General features: G+C 41.8%; 1 protein-coding gene across 11 annotated transcripts in view; it reads right to left on the reverse strand.

Moving 5' to 3' along the window:
- The window catches only part of ADD1 (adducin 1), a 50,161-nt gene that overhangs the window by 19,054 nt on the left and 6,562 nt on the right, over window positions 1-24,545 (reverse strand). For 7 of the 11 annotated variants that reach the window (XM_088131234.1, XM_088131232.1, XM_088131233.1 and 4 more), the window contains 11 exons: window positions 19,128-19,337; window positions 16,979-17,141; window positions 15,996-16,147; window positions 11,237-11,317; window positions 8,811-8,960; window positions 6,451-6,594; window positions 6,254-6,352; window positions 5,796-5,972; window positions 3,695-4,039; window positions 1,035-1,136; window positions 322-411 (listed from right to left, as the gene is read on the reverse strand). In XM_088131234.1, the coding sequence (XP_087987360.1) occupies window positions 322-411; window positions 1,035-1,136; window positions 3,695-4,039; window positions 5,796-5,972; window positions 6,254-6,352; window positions 6,451-6,594; window positions 8,811-8,960; window positions 11,237-11,317; window positions 15,996-16,147; window positions 16,979-17,141; window positions 19,128-19,319 (1,695 nt within the window). In that variant the 5' untranslated portion in view covers window positions 19,320-19,337. The remainder of the gene's footprint in view (window positions 1-321; window positions 412-1,034; window positions 1,137-3,694; window positions 4,040-5,795; window positions 5,973-6,253; window positions 6,353-6,450; window positions 6,595-8,810; window positions 8,961-11,236; window positions 11,318-15,995; window positions 16,148-16,978; window positions 17,142-19,127; window positions 19,338-24,545) is intronic. The other 4 variants (XM_088131236.1, XM_088131235.1, XM_088131242.1 and 1 more) reach the window with 1 other exon arrangement.

A 24,545-nucleotide genomic window follows, 5' to 3' on the forward strand; every position in this document is an offset into this window, starting at 1 on the left:
CTATAACTCTTAGTGTTGACTTATCCAAGGTTATGTGGGTTGTTGTTTTTTTTTTAAGAAGGTAATAGGTTTTTTCAGTATCCCACATTACCTAACTAATACACCCATTTCAACCAGCACACTGCTAGGGACACCCTCCCACTGCGTTGCTGAACCCTCTGCAGGGTCGTAAAGACAGCACATGGTTACCTCTTGCACTTACCTGATAAAGAGTTACTTTCCGTCAATTAAAGAATAATTTCACAGGGATAAATTAGGGGACAGCAGAAAGATACCACAAATTCATGCAGAGTGTCATTGGAAGCTGCTTTGTGTTCTCACCTGGACAAGGCTCCTGTCCATTACAACCCCCGAAAGGACTTGAGACTGCGGGCCAGCAGTTTTAATGTCTTGCAAGTTTTGCTCCCTGATCTGTCAAAGACAAAAAATGTATCAGGTGGACCACCGGCAGGTGAAGCAAAAGGGCCGAGCTCTACATGGAGTAGTTTCATGTCAGGCTGGTTCAAGTTGGCCAAGCTATAGATTCATTAGTTCTACCTGATTAAATCTTTTTAAAAGCAGGCAGATGATCTTGGATCCTGCACCAAGCCCTAATTTGTTTCATTCCAAATGTGCTTAGCCTGAACGGGCATTTGTTTTGCAGGTACCCCGAAGAGATTCACCGAACAATGGGGCAGGGATAGGTTGTTTGTTCAAACCAAAGCTCGGGATACGTCCAAAATTCAAATCTAGATCCCCTCTCTGATGCTGCCAAACACAGACTGGTCCCAAATCACAATACCTGGCCCCTTCACCCTGGTTTTTGCCAGGTTCAAGGAAAGGGCAGAGAGTTCCTCGAGCAAGTGTACCCAGCTACAGTCAGTCTTACACAGCAAGGTTGCAGCCTCCCACCAGCAAACTGACAATTTTGCTGGGCCTGAGTAGTCCTCCTTCTCCAGAGGTTTCCACGGTGGGCAGAGAGAGGGAGGGTGCACCTCTCCAAATAGTTCAGCCCAAGAATCCACCAGAGAAGACCCATTCTTGGCAATACAAACCTTGTTCCGCATTTCTTGGACCTCCTTTGGGTTAGTATTCAATGGAACAAACAGGTTTTGGGCAGCGGATGGGACAGTCCTATGACCCTCCTCTTTAGTCCACTGTAAACAACAGCATGAAACGGCCATGTTAAAAAAGGGCTGAAATACCCAGCATCCTCAAAACAGCAAAGTTATTGTACAGGAGACCATGCAAGAGTTGACAACGGAGAACTGAAGCAATGATTATGTTTCCCTAGAAATGAAAGAACCGCTGCCCTTCAGTTCTGAAGCAGCCGATTAGCTGTGTTGTACGAGCTCAACACAGGAACGTGGCATCTAGAAACTGTATTAAGACACCTCACAAGGGCTTTTTCAGCAATGCAGACAACTTAAGCATTGCAAGATTATAATTAGGACATCCTCCCAAAACAGGTTATTTTGCTGTGCATATTAATTATCTTGGGCTACAATGTAAAGCTTTGTTCATGGGAATAAATCCCTCATAAACCAGCAGGGCGCAGTAAGCCTGCTTAGTGCCAGGCTATTGATCAGGTGGACTAGATTACTGAAATATAAAATCAGAAAAGAAACCTTTCCTCAACCATCTTTAACCATCCACATCATTGATTCACTTCCGTGATATTTTAATACATCAAAGCGAACAGAAACCACAAGATGACAGAAATATGAAAAGCAGCATGATAACCAGGCTAGGTGGATAATTCTGTCCCATGAAGAAAGAGTGGGCATCACCAAAGTTTAAATTCAAAATAAAACTCAGAGTATAAATTTCAAAACTGTTTTTACACAGACAAATAGATGGAGCAGCCTAACAGAAGAGTTTGGTGATGTCGTATGTTTTATATAAAGCTTACGGCTTCATATATTAAAAAAATAACACATCTCTGAAGCTTAAAAGAAAAGCAATTACAAAGGTTTTTTTTTTTTTTTTTTTTGCAGGAGGTTGCTTAATTTAGCCAGTAAATTTAGTAGGTTAGACGTTTGTGCTACCAATATATGAGATTTCTTCTTTCAGAAGGTTATGCTTGGCCCCATTAATAAACAACTGTTATTGCAGAGAGAGGCTCTGAACTCTGAATCAAATCTGTTTTATACTTTTACATAATACTATTCCTCCCAAAAATAATTCTGGGACAAAAAGCCAGAAGTAGAACTCCTTAAAAAGCAACATAATTTTAAAATGTTTTGCAAATATGAAGTAAAAAATGGAATGAACATGGAGCTATGGATACTCACTGGTTCTTATCTTTTCACATAAAAATAACTCCAGCTTTTTATTAAAGATATTTAACAACAATGTTAAGAACCTTAGCATATTGGATTTAAAAAAAACATTTTTTAAAAACAAATACAGGCACCAGAGATAATGGATAGGGATTACAAGCTCTTCTACTAAAATATCAAAATCAGATTGTATTCAAGTGATATTTTCAGTTCACATTGATCTTCACCTCTATTTGTGTGCTTAAGAAAATACAAAGCTCTTATTCGATTTTGTTATTTCCAAAAGAAGTGATATTTCAAAGTCCGACAGTACTAGCATTTAAAAAAGGAAAAAAAAAATCACCCCACAATCAAAGAATCTCTCCTGTTTTCTCGGTGGATTTCTAGACGACATTATCACGTCTAAGAGCAACTACATTCCCCAATAATAATTCTGAAAGGAAAAACCCAGCAACCCAAGTTTAGGGAGCACCGGACTTTGCATCGAGAGAGAAAATGTATGCAAAGGAAAACAGGAACTAAATGCGACCATTTTTGAACAGCATGATTTCTCATGCTGAACTCTAACGGTGCTACCCTTTGAATAGCTATGCAGGACTTGAGTGGTTCTTCTGCTCAGCTCTAGATTAATCCAGCATCACCCGCCAGCAACATGCACATCTGGATGTTATATCACTATCTCCAAGCAGTTGTTAACCATCGGCCTCAACAGGATTGAAACCCTTCGCTGAAGGGCACTTTGCAGACAGCACTATCAACCCCGCTTCTGGCCACACCTGAGCCGCACTTTAGTCATGCCACACCCGGCTGACCCTGCAGGAAAGACTCTTCAATTACGGCCACCTACTTACATGCAACATTTCATGCAGAAGGGCGTGAACCCTGGGAGGCTTCAGGATCAGTTTAAAAAGACAGAAGAGCAAAGCGGACAGAGCACTTTGGAGGACGTACAATTCATAGAATTAAATTATTCAACTAAATCTCAACTAAAACAGACGTTGACAGATTCCAAAGCAAACCCATCGATTTTGTTTAATGCAGAAACTGTCCAAATGAGTCTAAAGGCATGTGATTCATTTAGTAGAATGCCAAGATAGCCCCAGTCATAAGGCTTTTAGTTTAAAATAAGTATTGAGTTTAACCAGAATGGGTTTCCAGAAAATGTCATAATACTTGTCTGCCCTAAAGGAATTTAAGTAATGAGCGTGTATAAAACAGAACTGAGAGGCCACCGAATTGCTATTTGCTAGAGATGTAGAAATGGTTCTTTCCCGCTCCCCCTGACAAGTATCACTACCCCGTTTGGTTTCTCAGATGGAGCAGTGGGGAAGGAAGGAAATCCACCAGGCTGTTCCCCGTCCAAAGCCTCCCAGCGCCTGCCACCAACAGTCGCTCTACATCATCTAACTATGAACAGTAAGGTAGGCACAGACCAAGCAGTTGGTAATACAGCTTGGCACGCAGACACCGGACGAGAGAGACTGCAGCAAGGGTTTCACGTGATCGTGTGTAATGTTCGTCCACACCTTAGTCTTCGACTTGGGGCTGCCGCCATCCTGCCCTTCTTCAGCTGTATCATCCCCTCGGCCAGAATTTAGCCACCTTGCCTTCTCTCGCTGCTGTTTCTGAAAACTATGCCTCAGAGGAGAACAAGTGCCCGAGTCCCCATCACTAGCAAAAGAATACCCCGTGACGGTAGCAGGAACCTCTGCCTCGTTGTATTTTTTAGTCTTCTCCCTCAGAGCAGGGCATCGGTAGGGATAGCCAGTCCTGTAACCCTGAAGAAACACCACAGCAAAGAACTTCGTCAAGAACATCTGGTATTCAGTAGAAACACAGCAATTTCATCTATACTTCCTTGTCTATGTTGTTTTGTCCTTGAATGATTACACCACTTCAACATATGCACAGAAGCAAACTGCACTTTGTGGTGAGTACATTTATAACCCTGATTGTCAGTCCAAAACGTTTTTCCATAAAATAACTACTGAGCACAAGTTGTATTTTAAAGTAAAAATCATAATTGGTGGTCAGTCCTACACTGATGTTCAATACTGAAAGGATACTTGGGTTCTGCAAAACATCATCTCAACTTTGACAGGAAAGGCCAAGAGAAGCCAGTCACTGCCTTCTCCAGGGGGCTCCTAAGGAGAAGACCTTCCTGGTGCTGTCTGCTCACTGTTACTACTGTTCAGCACTATCAGGGTTCATTCTGGGATGTTCCTCTCAAGGAGGCCTCTCTGCTGCTGTTGTTTGGGGAGAGAAAATCCTTGGATCTCCAAAATCCTGTTTAAACTTTTGTATCTTTGCCAACAGTATCTCAGCTAGACAGCAGGTATCGTAGTAATAATAATGGAATTATGTAATGCTGTCTAAATGCAAACAAGGTACAATAATGCAGACGTATATCTTCTTATGCTGATTTTCCCTTCAATATCGGTTCTTAACTGGTTGCCTTAGTCTGTGTTTGACTATTATCTATCGTACCCTGCAGGAAGGTCATAACCAGGCTGACTGAGGATGGCAGAAACATAGAACAAGACATCTGGAAGCCACCAACTTGAGGAAGGCTGATTTTCAGACAAGAGAAACTGATCCTTTCCTGTAATTGAAAAGCCCTGAATGAATGAAGCCCTGGTCACCAGGAAACGGACCATAAATTGGCCAAGACTAAACGAGATCAACAATGTGGTTGGCACATATTAAGCCATAATCGCTGCAAAGTATGATATATTCCGATTCTCTTTCAGAAGACAGACATGGCAATCAGTGATAACTACCTGACCTGACCTCTGAACTGAACCCGCTTCTACATCACATAACCAGATTCCTTCCGGGGTCTAAATTCCAACTGCCATCCTCATGACATCATTCCCCTCTAGTATATATGGCAAGAGACCTCTCTGGTTTGAAGCATGGAAACCTGTTCTGCTGAACATTGGAAGGTTCTACTCAATTGTATGGAGGAGCCACACCTTCCTCTCTGACTAAATAACAGGGGAAAGTTTGGAACTGGTCATTTCAACAGGGGGCAGCCAAGGATATCACGAATATCTACATGTCTTCCTTGTGGTTCCAGCTTCCTTAAACTTCCTGTGAAGGAACCAAGAAATCAGGAATGAAGGACACAGTTCTGAATGTGGAAGTAAAGCCCACTGATGTATTTCTAAGAAAACGAATTGTGGAGTTCTTGGTGCTCTCTGAGCTTGGTTGTTTGCTTGCAGACATTTCATTACCCAACTAGTAATGAAACCTAATGAAACGTTCAACCCTGAGCTACGGATAGTATCTTCTATTGGAAGAAAATGAATATTAAATTTTGCTGAAGGATTCCTTTGCAGCTGCGATGATCCATCAAGTTTTGAATGTTTTGTTTCACTTTCAAATGCACTCTCCTTAAGGAAGAACAAGATCTTGAGGGTGCTAGCCTCCGTAAGAGCTTTGTGATATTATTTATTTATGTATCAATCATATTTGTATAACCACCCATCTCACTTATAGCAACTGTATACTTAGCAGCAGAGTCTACCTTACCAAATTATCAAGCATTCGCATAAGGGCTTCAAATTCCTGTTCTCCAGTTTGCCATTTGGGGTAAGATGTTGTCCCCTCCCCTGCTGCAGTCTCTTGATAGTGAGGCCTGGCTTTATATTTGCTAGGATCCAACAGCACTAAATTGTCTGCCCCTCCTGCACTGGCCAGTGTTCGTACCTTAAAGTAAGCAGAACAGAAGTAATGAGAAGAACAAGAACAACAAGAACTCGAGCATAATATAACGTCTAGTCTGTGTTACATGCCACACTACAACCTCTCTAGTCCAATTTATTTCTTTAATTAGAACAATGCAAAAATTGCAATTTTTCAATATTAAGCTAAATCCCTGCTATACCTTTTCAGCAGAAGTTCTCTTATTATATTGTCCTTAGCTATTTGTGCTACAAGTACTCTCAAACCAATTTAAAATAGATAAATCAATAAATAATATGGCTTACTTGGATCTCACATGCCACAACCAAATTATGAATATAATAGAAAGCCTCTTCCACACTTTCTCCGACTGATACCAAACCATGATTTCTGAGTATGAGAACCTTGAGGAGGAAGAGAACAGAAAGAAAGATGCCGCAAGTCAGAGAAGATTTCACATTTTCGACTAGTTCCTTGCAACTGGAATTGTGTGGGTGCTCACCTTGCTTTTGGGGCCCAGATTCTTTTGAATCAAGACTTTCTCCTCCTCATTCACAAGAATCCCATGGTAATCATGGTAAGCCACTTCTCCAAGAGACAGTGCCTCCGGTGAGATGGGCAAGAGACCACGTTTCATTGCGGATACCTGAGATTATAACAGATTTATTTCACGGAGGGAAGTACATAAATCAGTATCATCTTACCTATAAATTTCTGTTCTCAAAGGGAAGACAACCGTTGTGGGGAAAAAATACTCTCATCTGGAAAAGCCATTTCTAAAACTCATTTTTGAGAAAGGACTGAGTTCTCAATAATGAATACTTTAACCCAAGATAATGCACTAAAGAATAACATGGAATAAAACTTAAAGCATGAAGGGAAAATTAGAAACTAAAAAAGCTTCCCACAGGATGAATGAAAAATTATGTTTGTAGTGAAAATATGTTTTTTTAAAAACACTTAAAAATAAATTTTGGTTACACAAGAAACCCCCCAAAAGTGTACTGTGTCATATCTTTATTGAATCCACAAAGCCAACATTCAATCTTTGTGGGAAAAGTATGCAAAGCTTTAGATGGTGACACTTCCTTTAGTAACAATGAGGTTGCACTTTCTCCATCTAACACTGTTTACATGCATGGATGGGTGGAAACCAACGTTTTCGGCAATGGTTTTGTTGCCCTTCCCAGCTGTGTGAGCTGAGGTGCACTTGCTTGATATGACTGTTCAGTTTAGCTCTGTGTGCCTATAATGATAGCACAGCCCAGCCTACATTTCACCAGCTTCTCAACTAGAAAATCACTGGAGACTCTGTTGAATGCTTTGATAAATTTATTTTTCAGGTTATTACATTAACTGGAATTAGTCTACTTTCTACAGGATGTAACTGTCTATGGTCTGTAAGAATTGAGAACTTACCGTTGTTTGCTTTCTGTTCTTTAAACAGCTTGGAATAATTATTCCTAGAAAGATTTCTTGGCTGCTAGAGGTTAATTTCTGAACTTATCTATGTGAGGTTGATCCTAATATAAAAACAGATTGGCTAAAAGTCCCTATGAGTCTATGGGGAAAAATAAATGATATTATCTATGTTGAAGAATCCTTGTTAATTCCAGTTAAATATTTAACTTAGATCAATAAGATACTGAAAAAAGGTTTCATCAAATGGTCAGACTTGAAGGTTTTCTTTATCTAAATTATGATTGTCATATGAACACGAGGGGTTTAATTTTCGTGATTTCCAACTATTCCACTGGGCTTATATTTTGACCTCTACTACTTTGCAGAATTTAAGTAATCTATCTCAAAAACCATTATGGGCACAACAAAAAAGTTATTATTTGCCACCTGAATATTTTGGCGGGGACCTGGTTCCTGATTTAGTTTTCAGTTAGTTTTTTTCTTTATCTGAAAAGCCACAAGACAAATATGGATGATGTTAGGAAGGAGGCTCAACATTTATCCTAACTCACAAAAATTGACATTATGGGACAGTCCTAGCCTGAAAATTCCTGGAAAATACCTCTGGAAATCATGGGCAAAAATTGCGATCAATGTTACTGAATCAGTTTACTCTCAATCAGTCTTTTAAAACATGTTTTAAAAAAAGAAATTGGGATTCCTAAAATTGCTGAATAGCAATCTATTCAACTAAACATCTTTTGATTTTACAGTTTTGGTCTGACACATTAGCAAAGTCTGAAATTCCTAAACCACTAGAATTATTAGGAAAAGTTTAAAGTTCTCAAATCTACAATTAATATTTATCTACCACTGAAAAGTAAGAGAGGTAAGGGACACAGGCAACTGAGAACAATATGCTGGAAATCCTGCTGATACAAACCAATAGGCTAGAATGTGAAATTAGTATTCTATGATCTCAAGATATGATTAATTCAGCAATGGATTGTTTTCCTGGACACCCCAGAGGATGTCTAACAGAAATCCAGTTTCAACCTCTATATGTTGGAAGTGCAATATTTCAGAGGAACTGACTCACATGGTTTTGGCTTGCTCAGTGTTGGCCCTGCTTTAATATCCATAAAGTTGTTGTTGGAAAAAAGAAATACAGGGTAAAGTTGTGAATGCGGTATTAAAATATATTCTGGAAATTTGTAATCTACTGAAGTATGGAAAACTAGCTGTATTGCCTGTGGGCTCAGCCAAGATCACTTTACTCCACTGGAAACACCCAATTTAAGACCCTGGATGGAAGACATGCATTCATTCTTGTGCATATGATCAGGCCTTTTAGCAACATGGCTTCTCCGACATGTATAGCGTTGCTCCTTCGTTACTGTTACATTACTTTACAGGAAACTATTTGGTACTTTGGAGCTACAAGAAAGATAAATTTCTTACCGCTGCTCCTGCTGGAGTGTGAATATGAACAATGCACTTTACGTCTGGTCGGGCAGCATAAATGGCCGAGTGCAATGTAAAACCAGCTGGATTAACTCCCAAATTAGTGCTTCCACGATCAACCACATCACCTTGAAAATTTACTTTAACCTGATAATGTAAAACGGTATTAAAGCTAGAAATTATTCTCTTTCTGCAGGAGGGAAAGAGATTTAAGCCATTTGAAAGGCAGCACGGTCCTACATTCCCTCTCCCCCACCCCGCCTCTTGGGAACCACCTTGTACTTGCAGTCACAACTTTACTCATAGTCCTTCCCCTAGGAGAAAGTAGGAGTATTGCTCTCTATCAAGCTACCATAGCCTTCCTCACAGGACAGACACCTCTCATCTTTTCCCTCTAAAGCTCTTCCTGGGCAATCAATCAATCAAACAATCAAACAATCAATCAATCTCTCCCCCCCGCCCCAAATATACTGAGCCAGACAGTAAAAATTCCCTCCATCTTGCAAACATCTCACAGCACGTGGGCATCCTATGATGTTGATCTACAGAAGAGTTTATATGGTTAGGGATTTTTTTTTAGATGGAACGCCTACGGAGAGTCCATGAACGTTTGGAGAATTCATTTTTCTCACATTCTGGGCACTAGGGCGAGGCATCTTGGAAACAAGAATTCAGTAATGGCATTATGATCCAAACCGCTTTTACATTATTTGTGCAATTTAACCTGCAAAGATCCCTCGACTTTGAGCTATTTCACATCTGTTTGAAAGCTTAAGGTAGAACCAATGTCAAGATGGCTTACCTTTAATTAGCAATGATCAAGTTATCTTTTATTTTATTTACTTGTGAATTTATAAACTGCTTCAGTCAAGGCATATACAAAAATAGCAGCCACAGCCAAGGGAATAATAGTAATAGCATGGAACAGCATCCAGTAACAGAAATAAAAAAGAAAATCACGGAAAGAATGATAACTGGTATCATTTGCCTGGCACTGGGAGCTCTACAGTGCTCAAACCAGAGGCCTTCTGGAATAGCCAAGTTTTTCTCATCTTCTGGAAAACCAGGGGAGTACGGTGTAGCTCTTCTAGGGGAGGAGAGCCTCCCCAGAGAATGCCCAGTTTCAGCCCCCTTCTGCCACCCCTCTCAATAGCTGGGGACACCCAGCAGGTATTCTCTGCTTCCTCAGACTCAGGTTCTGGCTTGCGGAGGACATTCTGAAAACTTCTAGATGCTGGTATTTGCTTCAGGACCTGCCCCCTCTGCAGTCAGTTTTCTTCCTGCTCTCAAACCCATCCAGGAGCTTGCAGGGCAGATTGGCGAACTAGACCACACCATGTGAAGAATGAGCCTTTTTTTTTCTTTACGGTTTCTGTGCAGCCACGTTTATAGAAAATTGCTGAGCTAACTTATCTGGAGCTTGATGTGGGCAGATATGTTAAAACGGTTTTGTGGCATGGCTGAAGATTGCCCCTGATGAAAGAAAATGAAATCATGTAGCTGTTCTAGAAAGATCTACCAAAGAGATTTTCCAGAATCAAAAATGATTGGTGTGGAATGACCAGCTGGTTGTGGAATATAAAATGTCACTTGGAGAGAATGGAATGGTGCCGATACCTATTTATAAGATAAGGACCCTACCGGCCTGTGAATAAATGCAGCTCAAGTCCTCAGGACCCAGTTCCAGTCCTAAGTCCTTCGCACCTCTGAGATGTGCGAGCAACACTCACTCTGGCTCAACCTTGAGACTGGAACACAAGAGGGGCAGTTTTGCTTTCTGACTCACATGGAAGCCTGACATAACTGAGTCCTTCTCAAGAGGCACATGAGGTGAGCTCCTGGAGAGACTCAAAGTTCACTGATCCATGTCTCTGAGGTAACAACTATTAAAATGATGGTCCCAAATGCAGGAAGAAAACAAGTTCAAATCATTTTACATGCTCCTCAGAGAAAATATAAAATGCATAAAAATATCACCAAGAAGGAGAACAACAAATAAAAGAACAAGGCAGTGTTTCATGACTGAGCATGAAGGAAGCTTTTGGAATGAGCAGTTCGGCAGAGCTCACAAGCAACAGATGAGTCCAGGTGAATCCAGCTGGGACTTCCATGGGGCAAAGAGGCCCATTAGGATGCTCCGCCCCAGATGTCTGATGGCTGCTGACAGACACAAGCTTCCCAGCAATTCAGCAGGCAGTTCTGCTGAGTGTCTCATTAACTATTGGCCACAGGAAGCGAAACAGGCCAGCAGTCATCATCACACATATTGCTCTGGATATCTTGGTATTTAACAAAAGGCTTAAAGAAGACTCCAACCCAAAATGTAAACGTGCTGCCTTGACATCAGCTGTCACTAGCTTGCTCCAATTAGTAACCATGGTTTAAGACATTCAAGAATTTTGGTTTTTTAATTTTTCACTTACCAAACTAGATGCAGTAACCTCACTATAGAGAAGTCCAAAAGGCACAATCAGAAAATGTTCTTGCTCCAAGTTTACTCTGACCTAAAAATATGAGGAAATAAAAAGTAAACATATCCACAACTTGAAATGTACAAAACTCAGATATGCTGAGAAATCTATAGATCAAAAAGAGAATTAAATGCTGAATTGCAAATGCGGTCCTGAAGTCCTCTCCAACAGCACCAAATTACCCTCCTAGTTTTGTTTCCTCAGCAGAGCAATGCTTAACTTCACTAACACGTTGGCCCATTCCGTATTCGCAAACAGGCTGCAGGTTTTAGCAAAGAGACCGCTGCTGTTCTGGATCTCAGCGCAAACAGCAAACCTAATATCCACCCTTAAGCATGAAGGCCAAAGGAATCCACAGTCTGAACCTGAACCAAGGAATGAAGCTAGTTTATATGTCTTCTAAACAAGCAAACATCAACCATGTCAGAAGTGCTCTCCAATAAGATTTCGCCAATCTTATCAGCAAATTCAAAACAGAAATATGAATTTATATACTGTCCAGAAGCAACTCTACAACTCCACTTTATTGGTATAGGTTATAATAATAGAATCTTGAAAGCCTGCCATTGTTTTCCCTTCCTTCCCTCTCATACCAAAGTGAGTCAAGGTGGGGCAATCCTGAGATTCTTCCTCACTCTTCTTGTTTTCCTGGGCTACCTCATGTTTACTAATGGCTGCTGCATATTTTCTACAAAGCCACGTCCCTGCCCCTCTACAGGGAAGGGAAACAGCAGTTTTCAGAAAGGACTGATGGCAGATGAGAGGCAGGAATCTTGAAAGGAGGGCCAAGATGGGGTAACATTACATGTACTCTCCCACAGCCATATTGGCTAAGGAATTCTGGGAGTTGAAGTCCACACATCACAGAGTTGCCTAGTTTGGGAAACACTCATCCAGATGCCCAGAAAATTCCCCATCAGTCAAACAGCTTTCTGGAAGTTAATCTTTAAAACACTGAAGTTTATGAAGACCGCGCGTGGTCTATCCACAAATCAGACTTGTTTCATCTGGAATATCACAAATCACTACCAGTTCAGAAAATTACCAGACTACCACCATTCTGTTCCCAGAACAATAGGTTTTGCACATATGCATCAGGCATTTTTTATTTATTCATTTTTCAATTTATATAGCCGCCCATCTTGCACATGTGACACTGAACACAAATAATAATAATACAATAACCAAAGTCATACAGCAAAAACCATTAAAACACATTAAAATAGAAGCTTTTAAAAACATAAAAAATATAATCTGCAAGAATGCAATCCTACTAATAATATAGCCATTTAGCAGGCTCCACACCACCCTCCCCTGGCAAGATGGCAAAGCCAAGGCCAGAAGGGCAGGGGCCAACCTACGTTCCAGGGGAATGATGCCAGGGGCTGATCTAAGTTCCAGGCGCCAATCTCTTTCAAAGACAGGACCTGTACCGTGCCTCTCCTGCCGGATCTGATGGGATGGGCAGATGTAACTGGGGAGAAGCGCTCCCTCAAATATCCTGGTCCTATGCCATACAAGACCAGCACCTTGGATTACACCTGGAAGCACACTGCGAGCCAATGCAGCTCGCGGAACAGAGGTGTAATATGCACTACTCAAGGAGTGCCCCTAACTACCTGCACTGCTGCATTTTGCACCAGCTGCAGCTTCCAAATACTCTTCGAGGACAGCCCCACACAGAGCATGTTATAGTAATCCGTTTCGGAGGTAACTAGGGCATGAGTGAAAGAGAGAAGAGCCTCCTGGTCCAAGAAAGGGCACAACTTGTGCACAACGTGCAACTGTGCAAAGGCCCTCCTGGCCATGGCTGCAACCTGCTCTTTGAGCAGGAGTTGCAAGCCCAGAAAGACCCCCAGATTGCGCACCATGTCTGTTTGGGGCAGTGCCACCCCATCCAGAATAAGAGAGAGTAAATCCATGGAACCAGAAGACCCCAAAACCCAAAGCCACTCAGTCTTGCCACGGTTGAGCTGAAGCCTGTTGTTCCCCATCCGAACCCCACAGCCACCAGATGCCAGGACAGGACATCAATAGCATTGCTTAATTCGGCAGAGGTGGAGATGCAAAGCTGGGTATCATCAGCATACTGAGGATATCCCATCTCATGACGTTGGACGATCTCACCCAGTAGTTTCATGTAGATATTAAACAGGAATGGGGAGAGCCCTGTGGAACACCACAGTGCATGATCAAGGCCAGGACCTCTCACTCCCAATCAACACCGACTAGAACTGGCCTCAGAGGAAGGAAGAGAACCAGCACAATATAGTGCCCCCCACCTGCAACCCCCTCAGCCGATCCATAAGGATACCATGGTCAATGGTATCAAAGGCTGCTGAGGCTCAAGAAGAGCTAGGAAGGATTCACCCTGCTCTCGCCAGATGTCATTCAAAAGTGTGACCAATACTGCCTCTGTCCCACAAACAGTTCTGAAACTGGATTGAAAGGGGTCCAGATAATCCATTTCATCCAGGATCTTTTGAAGCTATTGAGTGACCATTTTCTCACTCAATACTGGATGAAAATTGTCCAGTATAGCAATGGCTTCCTCTTGAGCAGGGGGCGAACCAGCAGAGGGACACTTTTAAGGAAGAGTTTACCACCACCAAAAGTCAGCCACACATCACCTCCTGAGAGGCCTTCACCAATCAGGAGGGATGTGGACCTAACAAGGAAGTGGCCAAACTCACGGTCACAAGGACCCTGTCTGCTTCATCAGGCCCAACAGGATCAAACTTATCCCAGATGAAAAGGCAAAACTGAGTCCCAGGTATTTCCATAGGACCTGTACCAAGGCTAGAGTCCAACTAGAAGTGGATTCAAGCAATTTTGTCCAATAGACACCTAGCATATTCCTCCATGCGGCTCCAAAGGTGAACTTCTGCCCACCCCCACTTACCCTGGAGGGGCCAAGTCACCTTAAACAGCTATCCACAGATGCAATAAGAGCAGAGAAGTACTGGCACTTTGCCACTCTTACCGCCATGAGGTAGGCCTTAATAGAAGTGGTATATATTATATCCAGTCAAGAGTCCAATATTGAGAATGATTAGTAGAACATGAGAAAACTTATGTACCTTTGAATTGAATGCAAAGTCGCATCTAAAATATCTACTGGCTCCAACTACTGACCTCGAGGCCTCCATTTTGAAACGCTCTTGGCACTGAGCTCTTGAAACAGGCTATTTTGTCCTTATTATCAGAAGATAGTAAATGCTCTCAAAAAAGTGCTTACAGTGTGAGGCTTGAGCAAGCAAGACAATATTACACCATTTGGTGGCCCTGCTGAATGTTAACTGATGAAGGGGGGCTGAAACTATTTTTTAAAATGCACTTTGTCATAGTGTTTAATTTGCATCTTTCACATTCTGATTGTTTTTATTGAATTTTTAACATAAGTAGTTCTTAGTATTCCTGATTTGGCGGTGACATATCTAATAAATGAACGAATAAATAGATAGAAAGTCCTATTATCCTGGCAACTGAGCACAATCCAACCCAGGCCATAATATCGCTTCCCTCTTGTCTTAAGTGACCAAGTCCCAAACATGAGCAGGGGCCCAGCTAGAGCTATCAAGGCCTCGAGATTAAGTTGAGGGCTGGGAATTCTCTCATCCGTTTCATCTAGTTCCCGATCGCCCCCAGGGAGTGCTTCTTACAAACATCCAACACAATGGGAAGATAGAACAGATTTGCTACAAAGCTTTCCCAGCCCTGTGGCACTCCTGCGCCTGGATCTCCCGCTGTCCCTGCGGCTCCACCCTTTCCTTCGTGTTCATGAAGGGAAGGAGGCCCTTGGTCTGCCGGGGCAGATGCCTCGGTCTCTCCCCTATGCGATGGCAGGGATCTGCCTTATATATTATAGTTTGGAACCATTCCTGAAAACGGGACTCTCTTTTTCCTCAGTGATGCCCAACCCTGCTTCTTGCTTAGCTGGGGTCAGGTTTTTTGGGGTTTCTGAGGAGAAACTGGGCCTTCTTCCTCTGCAGTGCTGGCTGATATATCCTACCTCCCTATGTGAGGAGAAGGGGAGGACTCAGCCAGAAGAACCAATCCTGCTCACATCCGAGAGCAGAGACACCTAAGTGTAGACCAGACTAAGAAACTGACTCCACAGGAAGACTAGGACTATACTTAATTAAGAAACGGAACCTGGCAAGTCTCACTGAGCTTCCCTTCCCCTTTCTTTTATACCTGAGTAAGTTGGGGGGAGTCAGTGAGAGTTTCTTTTTAGCAATATCTCCCTTCCTAGGACTTAGCAAAGGCTTCTGTCCTTTTTGTTTATGCAATGGATTCTGAATATTTGCGTCCAGCCATTTCCCTGGCTCTCGGCAGCCATTCACACTATTTCCATACTAGTGCAGGGAAAGCCCTACTGTGACTTGCAACTACTCATTTTACATCACAGGCAGGTGCTCTGGCTCTGCCAAGTTTCCAGACAATTTCCCAGCAAAGTGTCAGAAGGGCAGAGGAGGGAGGGAGGGATGTGGCATTGTGATGGGAGATGTGATGATGTGGTGGGGTTTTGTGTGTTACATTTATTCTGATTTTATTGGATGTCATTGTGAGCCACCTAGGATTATCATGCACAAGATCAGTGGCCATATAAGTTTTCTAAACAAATAAATACAAAACACTGTGAGTTGCATCCACTGGTGATATATATATATAAATAAAATGAAGACATCTATGAGATTTATACACTCACGGTGATGTGATTGTAAATAAGCTGTGACCAGCCAAAGAGGTCAGCGAGTCTGTAGAAAGCTGCCAACTTGCACCGCAGTAACTTCTCTCCTTTCTCATAGGCAATGGAATCTGATCCCCGGAGATCGTTCACAGGGGTCACCATGCCAAGGCCTGAAAGAAAAAGACACGTCCAGTAACGCAGCTCCATCTCAGCAACTCTCAAATTTAGTGTGTTACTAAAATTATTAAGCAACTTGCCAACTGCTAAAATACAAAAATAGTAAAATACTAAAAATTTAAGCTAGTCAAGCCACAGCTCTAGGAAGACAAGCATAAGTGAATGAACCCAAACGACCACTTCCCATTCTGAAACCGTAAGATGATGATGGTTTTAAAACGCTGGCTGGGGCCCGTAAGATTCCAAACAGGAGAAACTAGAGTATCTCGCGATAAACAGCAATAGTGAATTTAGCTACTCTCCTGGAGGTCATCCCCGAAGCATCTGATAGAAGGGGAGGAACAGGACTGCCACCATTTGCCTGTGCTGGTCCTTACAAGAGGCATCATTACACCATTGCGCCAATCTGAACAAAAAGGGCAGTAATTGGTTCCATGTCTCCCAAAAACAGGAGCAGGACCACGACCATGGCTGAAACTCCAGGAGCAGAGAGTCAGGCTAGGGTTATTACTAATGGTGACAATAGACATGGAGCAGGAGAGGAGGAGGAGCGGGAAGGAGCAGGAGCAATCCGGATGGTAACAGCAACGGTGAACCCTACTCTTGGCCCCAGCTATTTTTTCACCCTGGTCCCACCCCTTTTTGGAATGTGTGAGGGTGCTCAAGCTGGCCCAAAACCACCAATCCTAACAAGAAATTATGCACCGTGGCATCGTAGCCAATGCTTAATGAAAGCAAGTATTGTTTCACAACTTAATAAATTACATCCTCATTAGTATACAGCTGATGTAGTCTTCAGCCCTTTCCCCCCCCTTCAAACTCACTCATATTTAAGGCAGTCATGCCTCCTTGAGGAGCTGCTGGGTAGACATTGGGAACATTTGCTGTCATGAAGTCTGCAATCTGTTGTAGAGCCAGCAAGCCTGTTGGATTCTTTCCTTTCTTAAATTGTTCCTGGATCATCGATTCCAACTCTTCACAAAATGCCTAATAACAAAGGAACATTGCACATTAAAATGTTGCTGAATGTCAAGTGACTTTACTTGTGTTCTTCTTCCAAGTCTTTTCCTCTGTATTGCTGCCATCTAAATGGGAGACTGGATATCCCCATGGAAAACCTCAATTTCTTTTCCCCAGGTAAGTCTGGCCCTGGATCCACTGGCAGCCTCCAGGTAGAAGGGACTCTCCAAAGTGCTTCCCTGCTGTGTTGCTTCATGAAGAAAACACTTCCTCTTTCACCCAAATAAGCTCATCTGCTGCTTACTCCAGTACCTTTTAAACAACTGTTATCTGTATTTATTTTACTACCAAAAGTTCCTCTTCCTTTAATTAAGCCATATATGTTACATATATGGCTTAGGACCGGGTTACTTACGGGACTGCCTCTCCCCAATTGTTTCTACCCATCCTATCCGAACTGGCAAGATGGACAGGCTCTGGGTACAGTCAGCTAGGGAGTGTTGGCTGGTGGGGCCCAGAAGGAGAGCCTTTTCTGCCGTGGCATCCGGCCTTTGGAACATCACTCCCCCTGAGGTTAGACTGACCCCGTCCCTGTTGACTTTCACAAGACCTTGAAAACCTGGCTTTGTGTTTGAGCCTGGGCCCTGGGCAACTGTTAGAGCCCGTCTCTGGGTTGTATGGATGATAGATTAGATCGTGCCCAGCTGCTACGTTATTTTTGTTTTATATTATGTATTTTGTTTTTTTATTTGATTTATTGTAAGCTGCCTAGGGTCACATAAAAGTGAGATGGGCGACTACATAAATTGAGTAAGTAAGTAAATAAATAAATAAATAAATATCTTTATACTTTAAGCACCAATGGCAAAACTGTATGTTTCAATGAATCTCTAAATCAGCAGTTCTCAAACATTTTGGTCTCAGAAACATTTTACATTCTTAAAAATGATCAAGGACCCCAAAGAGTTTTGGTTTATGTGGGTTATATCTATCGATATTTACCATATTAGAAATTAAAACTGAGAAATTTTAAAATATCTGACTTCATGGACCCCCTTCAACTTTGAGAACTGCTGCTGTAAGTGAATATAATCTCTACAGGATACAAAGCTCAGCACTACATCTTTCTGCAAATTTGAATATTTACTATTTATTCAAAGCAAGAAATTAAGTGAGTATGGCAGGTACAAAGTTTGAACACCCTTTCAGTCAGGACTTCGTATCTTCTTCAGCACAGATAATATCTATCAAATATTTCAGAACTTCCCACTCTTCCTTGAAGACATCTCTTAACTCAGAAAAGGCCCATATGGCATCTCTGAGATCCCTATTCGACTCTGAGGAACCTGAAGCCTTTCCCAAAAGCAACCAACCTTCCTGGCATGCTTTGGATCACTGTCCTGGTGAAATACCCACCCTCTTCGCAGTGACCCACTTGAAAAGCTGATTATAGGACATCTCAAGGGGGGAGGGTGTCACACAATATTGCATAACCTGTGATTGTACTGATGAAAAATATCTTACATAAGAAATAATTTGGGCTGAAGCAGCCCTGAATTGTCTGAAGTCTAAGCACCATAGCACTAGAATGTAACACTCCAGTGTTTTACCTCCAATTTAGTTCAGTAACAGAAGGAAAAAAAAACATATTGCTTGCTGGACAGATTCAAAGGCTATTTCAGGCTTTTTCACCTACACAGAACCTTTTCCCCAAATGAGTCAGAATCTGCATTAGAAATCTGAACTACAAAACAGAGACCACCAGTCCTTTTCAAGGAAACAGTTATACACGTGTGCACTTTAAAAGACTTTCTGGATTAAGTCACACATTAAAACAATCTTTTCGGAAATTTCTTTAAAACACAGAGCATTTACTTTAACTTAATTAATTAAATGTAAAATTAAATTTTCTCCAGTTTTTTTGGTAGTATGCTGTGTATTCTTATGATCTAACTCGTTATGTATGCATCTTTGCTTGGTCATGCATAGTGAAAAACGATTATGCATTCTTACTGGACTTTGAAGAATCATGGATACTCTCTTCTTCTGTTCCATCATATTGAAATCCTGGCGAAGGTCAGGAGCCATATTCCTCTCTCGCAAGTAGTCCGGGTTATTTTCATCAACTCTATCAAAATATCTCTCTTTATGAGGAGCTGTTGGGGGTGGTGAAGTTACCACCTCTGCTCTAGTTTCACCATTCATAGTACTATTTCAATAGCTCTGTGAAAGTGAGAAAAAATACTTTTTTTAATGCTATCAAGCGGTAAGTGTTAAAGCATGATTTGGAGACAAATGTGATTATTAAATAGGAAGCAAAAACTCTATTTGTAGCACCTTTTAAGAGTCATGGAAGTAATTAGACCAGAACAAACAACAGGAAATAAGAACTGCCTACTTACATCAACCAGGATGAAGGTCTTGTGAAGGTTCCGATCCAAATGGGAAGCTCCGGAGACCCTTTAATTTTCCAGACAAGAATATATAGCCCTTCTTGTGCCTGGATCCACCACTTTGCAAAAGCTGCTTTCACATATTCTTAACTTCTCACCCCAAAGCAGCAGTCTACCTGATTAAGAAAATCCAGTGCCTAAACACCTTCCTTCAGTCACTATGTATCATAGCTCTTGATCTCAGATTCTCTTCCACCCAAGTCAGCATTCCTTAACCAGGTTAACTTTTGTCTAGGGTTGTACAAACTTTATTCCCCAGTCTGAGCTTCCATTTCTTTCATAAGAAGCTGTCAACCACAAATACCTCCTGAAGACAAACAGTGATTGCAAGGAGTCCATTTATCTGATGAAGCCCAACCCACAATGCAATCAGTAAGAGATGATTACAGACTGAAATCAAATACAGGTAGTCCTTGACTTATGATCATTTGTTCAGTGACTGTTTGAAATTAAGGCGGCACTGAACAAAAGGACTTATGACCCGCACCCGAAGTTATAGCTGTTGCGGCACCCCCACGTTCATGGGATCAAAATTCGGGCATTTGGCAGCCTGCCCCCACTTACGATCCCAGGGGCACTTCAACTCCCCCCACCCATCTCCCTCCACCCATGCCCTTTTGGCCGCCCTGCACCCTGCCTTGCGGGGTGACAAGCAGCCCCAGAATTGTGTGGCTCTGGGGCTCCAGAAGCCCCCGAGCCACAGCCCAGCATGAAGCTGCAGCCGCTCCAGCCCAGCCACGCAAAACTGCCCCAGGAAGCTGCAGCCGCCCCAAGCTGCCTTCTCTCCTAGTTCCCCGCCCCAACCTTTTGCCTTTTTTTGTTCAGGTGCCGCAGCCAAAGCACCTCGCTGCCTTTGCTTTCCACTTTTTGGACTCGGCTTCTCCAGCAGACGTATCCTCCACGTGGCTCCCTCAGCCTTCCGAACGCTGTCTTCAGAAACCTGCGCTGCGTTCGCAGAGCCTTCGGAAAGTCAGGGCAGGGTTCCTAAGACTGCGTTCGGAAGGCTCAGGGAGCCACATTTGTTTAGCTAGAGCTAATTTCTTTCAAAATGGAAATATTAGGGTCTCAATTAAATATTATTAAATCAATACTGCTACCAATCGCCTTTACACATAAAAGTTTTGGTTATATAGGGATTGTCTCCTCCCAATTGTTTCTACTCGTCCAGTTTGATCTGGCAGGTTGGGCACGCTATGGGTCCCGTTGGCTAAGGAGTGTCGGCTGGCAGGGAGTAGGAGGCGTGCCTTCTCTGCCCCAGCCCCTGCCCTCCGGAACATCCTCCCTCCAGAGACTGGGGTGTTCCTGACCCTGCTCGCCTTTCGTAAGGCCTTGAAGTGTTAAAGGCCCTGTTTCCTGGCTATATTGGTACCTGAGGTTATAATTTTCTCAGCTGATTTATGTATGTATTGTTATTTATTTGTACTGGTTTTAACTGTTTTTACGATTGTTTGCCACCAAGAGTCACTTGTTTGAGATGGGCAACTATATAAGTTGAATAAAATAAACAAATAAATAGATTATACATAATATTAATAAGCTCTGCCAAACCGATTAAGACTGTCTGGAAAAGAACGACTCAGAATATTACTAGATAATTTGACAATTAGATAAAGTTAATTTATCCATTTTGGATCAAAATTTTTCACCAAAGCTACTATATTATTTATTTAAAAGCCTTCCTTTTTTCTTCACACCAAGGAGCCTGCACTCAGCCATTTTCTCACTGGCTCTTTACATATCCACTCAAATGAAGCCTTTTGTACTTTTTTTGCTGAAAAGGAGCTGAGAATAGTTGTTCGCTTAGATTTTGTATATGAAATATTTCCTATTGGAGAAGGGGACACGAAGGGGCAAAGGGGGAAGTCTTAAAAAATCTAAGACAACTCTGGGAAGAAGCCTGAAAATGGAGAAGCTTGGAATGGAGGTGATGGTTGGCAGCTAAAATGGCTAACGTGGACTTAGACATCTCTGGTGTCTTACATAAGATGAGCTGCCGATTACCATCTAGAGGAGTAGATTCTCAAACATTTTGATCTCAGGACCCCTTTACATTCTTAAAAATTGTTGAGGGCCCAAAAGAGCTTTGGTTTATGTGGGTTATATCTATTGATATTTACTGTATTAAAAATTTAAACTGAGAAATTTTAAAATATTTGACTTTGTGGACTCCCTGAAAAGTCTACGAAGGGGACTCCCAGAGTTCCCCAGACCACACTTTCAGGACTGCTGATCTAGACAGAAGGTAGCTAATGCTCCTAAAATGAATTAGACAGCGTCAAAGGCTTTTTAGTTTGTGAGCAATCAGAAGGCCATGAAGTGTTCAAGACCATGATCTACAAAGGATCTTAAGTAGGGCTGACAATGATAGAACAGACTGAAGTGAACAAAAAAAAGAAGAAGAAATTTTGCCGTGGATACCTGTATGCCCTTCCTTAACTCTAGAATTCGGAAGAGCAGATAAATGGTAAAATTAAAATAGGTATACATAGGTTAAACATTGAGCATAATTTACACAATACAAATGCTTAAAGTTTACTAACGGTGAACGTTCAAAAATGACACCCTCACTTGTATTTGGAAACAAAGTCTTATCAGCAGGAAAGGAGAACTCACATTGGTATGCAAATCAGTTAGAAACTATAAATCATACTTGTAAAGCTTAGTTGGGAATACTGCTTCTGTGATGTTCTTTATCAGTAGTTTGAATAAGAAGAGGGGGGAACTTGCAATGTTCTCTTTCAATCAAATCCTTCAAATTCTTAAACGCACTCCGGGACATTTCTGTTTTGGTTCCAAACTGCTCCAGTGAAAAAAAATGCTATGTTTATATCTTAATGAGGTAGGATGGGTGGTTCCAAATTTGAAATTATATCTTCAGGCATTTCATTTTAAACACGTTATGTATTTAATAATGGAAGATCCAAACTGACAACGGGTAAAATAAGCCAATGTTAATGTATGTTATAAGCTTTCAAGTAAAATAGTATTTTGTAGAGGAGGAGGGAGATGGCCTTGAAGAAAATATGTGGTAACTGTTAGCAAAATATCAGCTTAGCCCAGAAAAACAGGAAAGCATGAGAAAGAAACTCACATTTGTTCTGCCTTGCTCTTTTTGGCATAAGAGGGAAAGAAGGGGAAATGCTGTCAAGCTTTCAAGATTCTGTCCTATCAGTAGAGTTCTAGCGTTTGGGGGGTATCTGTTTCCTGACCTGGTCTATCTTGGAGGCTGACATTTTTTTAGAAAAGATTTGCAGTCTGTTAGACAGGTAACTAATAGGCTTACTCAAGATACATTTAAGACACAGAAGTCATAAAAGCATATTTTAATGCTGACTTTCTCTTCTCACTCCCGTACTAGTATATCCTCTATTTTTTTAATGAGGACAGAGTAGATAGATAAAGGGTTACAACATATAAAATATTTTATATATTGATCTCACTATCTAAATTTGAGATTCAAGAGAAATTAAGAAGTGAATTAAGTTAGTTACAATAGATAAGGCATTTTGGAAAAATTGGGAGGCTTTTATTCAGGCAAGAGACATCTTACAGAATTTGAATATATACTTTATAAATACGATGGTACAAAAAGCTATCTTACATTGCACCTTATATTCCAGTTAAAATTTCATACATAATAAAAACAAGTACCAATAAATGGGGGAGGGGGAGAGAGGGATTGCCAAGGCAAAGATACCTTTTTATATACGTGATGGTCAAACGCTAGTGTATTTGGGAATAAACTCCTTGAGGACAATATATTAATTACCAGTCAAAGACTAGAGAATACATATGTAGGCTTTTTGACATTTTTTTGGCAAGAATACAAATCTGAAAAAGCACTATCAATGTTTTAATTAATGGTTGCTAGATTACTAACAGCAAGTATTAGAAACATCTACACTGGGCACCTAAGAAAAAATGGCATGATGAAGCATAATCTACTGTAGTGCCTTATTTTAAAAATTAACACACAAATTAAATCAGTTGAAGAAAAATACTTTTTTTTTCCTGTTTGGTATGGTTTAATAAAGTACTCTAGCAATGAAAATGAAGATATGACTGAAAACTGAACTATAATATGATATTACTAACGTCCTTGCTTGGTAGGATGTTAAAAATGTATTGATTTGAATTTGTGAAATGTTTGTACAGCTATTAAGGTAAAAGTTACAATGTCCCCTTCCCTTGAAACTCTTTTAACAGTGGCCCCTGCCTATAGGCTGCAGGAAGCCTGAATGCCACCCCAGCTCCTGAGGAAAGGCAGGTTATGGGTATATTGTAAAAATAACCAACCTTGGCCACCATGACTTTTAAGGACTTCCAGATAGCTCTGCTGGTTTCCAACAGCCCTCCATGTTTTTCATCTGTCCCTCCTCTGTCCCAGGAGGCCAACGCCCAGCCAGTGGATTAACAAGGGGGAATGTCTAGTTTTGGCAGGAAATCCTGGACAACTGCTCTAGTGGCCTGCGTCCAACCTCCGTGCTCTCTGCTTCAAGCCAAGGGAGAAGAGCCTGCACCTGGCGAGGTCCCAGGAAAATGTAGCCAGGACCAGACAACCTCTCCCCTCTGTTCCTCTGAATCATCAGCTATGCAATAAATAAGGAACTTCCTTAGGCTCATCCTCACATCGGACAGTTGGGAGGGGGGCGTAAATGTAGAGAAGCAGGGTTGAAAAAAGTTAGTAAAAAGTGCCAAGAAAAGGCGGGAGGAAGGGCAGAGGGCCCTTCGCTCTGAGGAGCCCAAAGCTAACAACAGCCCAGCTTTGGCTCCCTGTCCTCCTCCCCTCATCAGCTATTAGACCTTCTTTGAACCCTGCCCGTAAGACTTGCTGCCACAACAAAACTGGGGCTTAGAGTGGGCTCTTTTTGCTACTAGGCACAGAGAAGTCCAATTTGAAGGAGGGCCGTGCCGAAAAGCCAGGAAAGACTTTGCAGCACACGGTCAACCCAAGTGATAACAGTTTTGGATCAAGGGG

The sequence above is a fragment of the Python bivittatus genome, unplaced genomic scaffold (assembly GCF_059951505.1).
Source record: "Python bivittatus isolate LINGU-HERP-01145 unplaced genomic scaffold, Pbiv_v1 ctg000970_np1212, whole genome shotgun sequence".
Classification (NCBI taxonomy): domain Eukaryota; kingdom Metazoa; phylum Chordata; class Lepidosauria; order Squamata; family Pythonidae; genus Python; species Python bivittatus.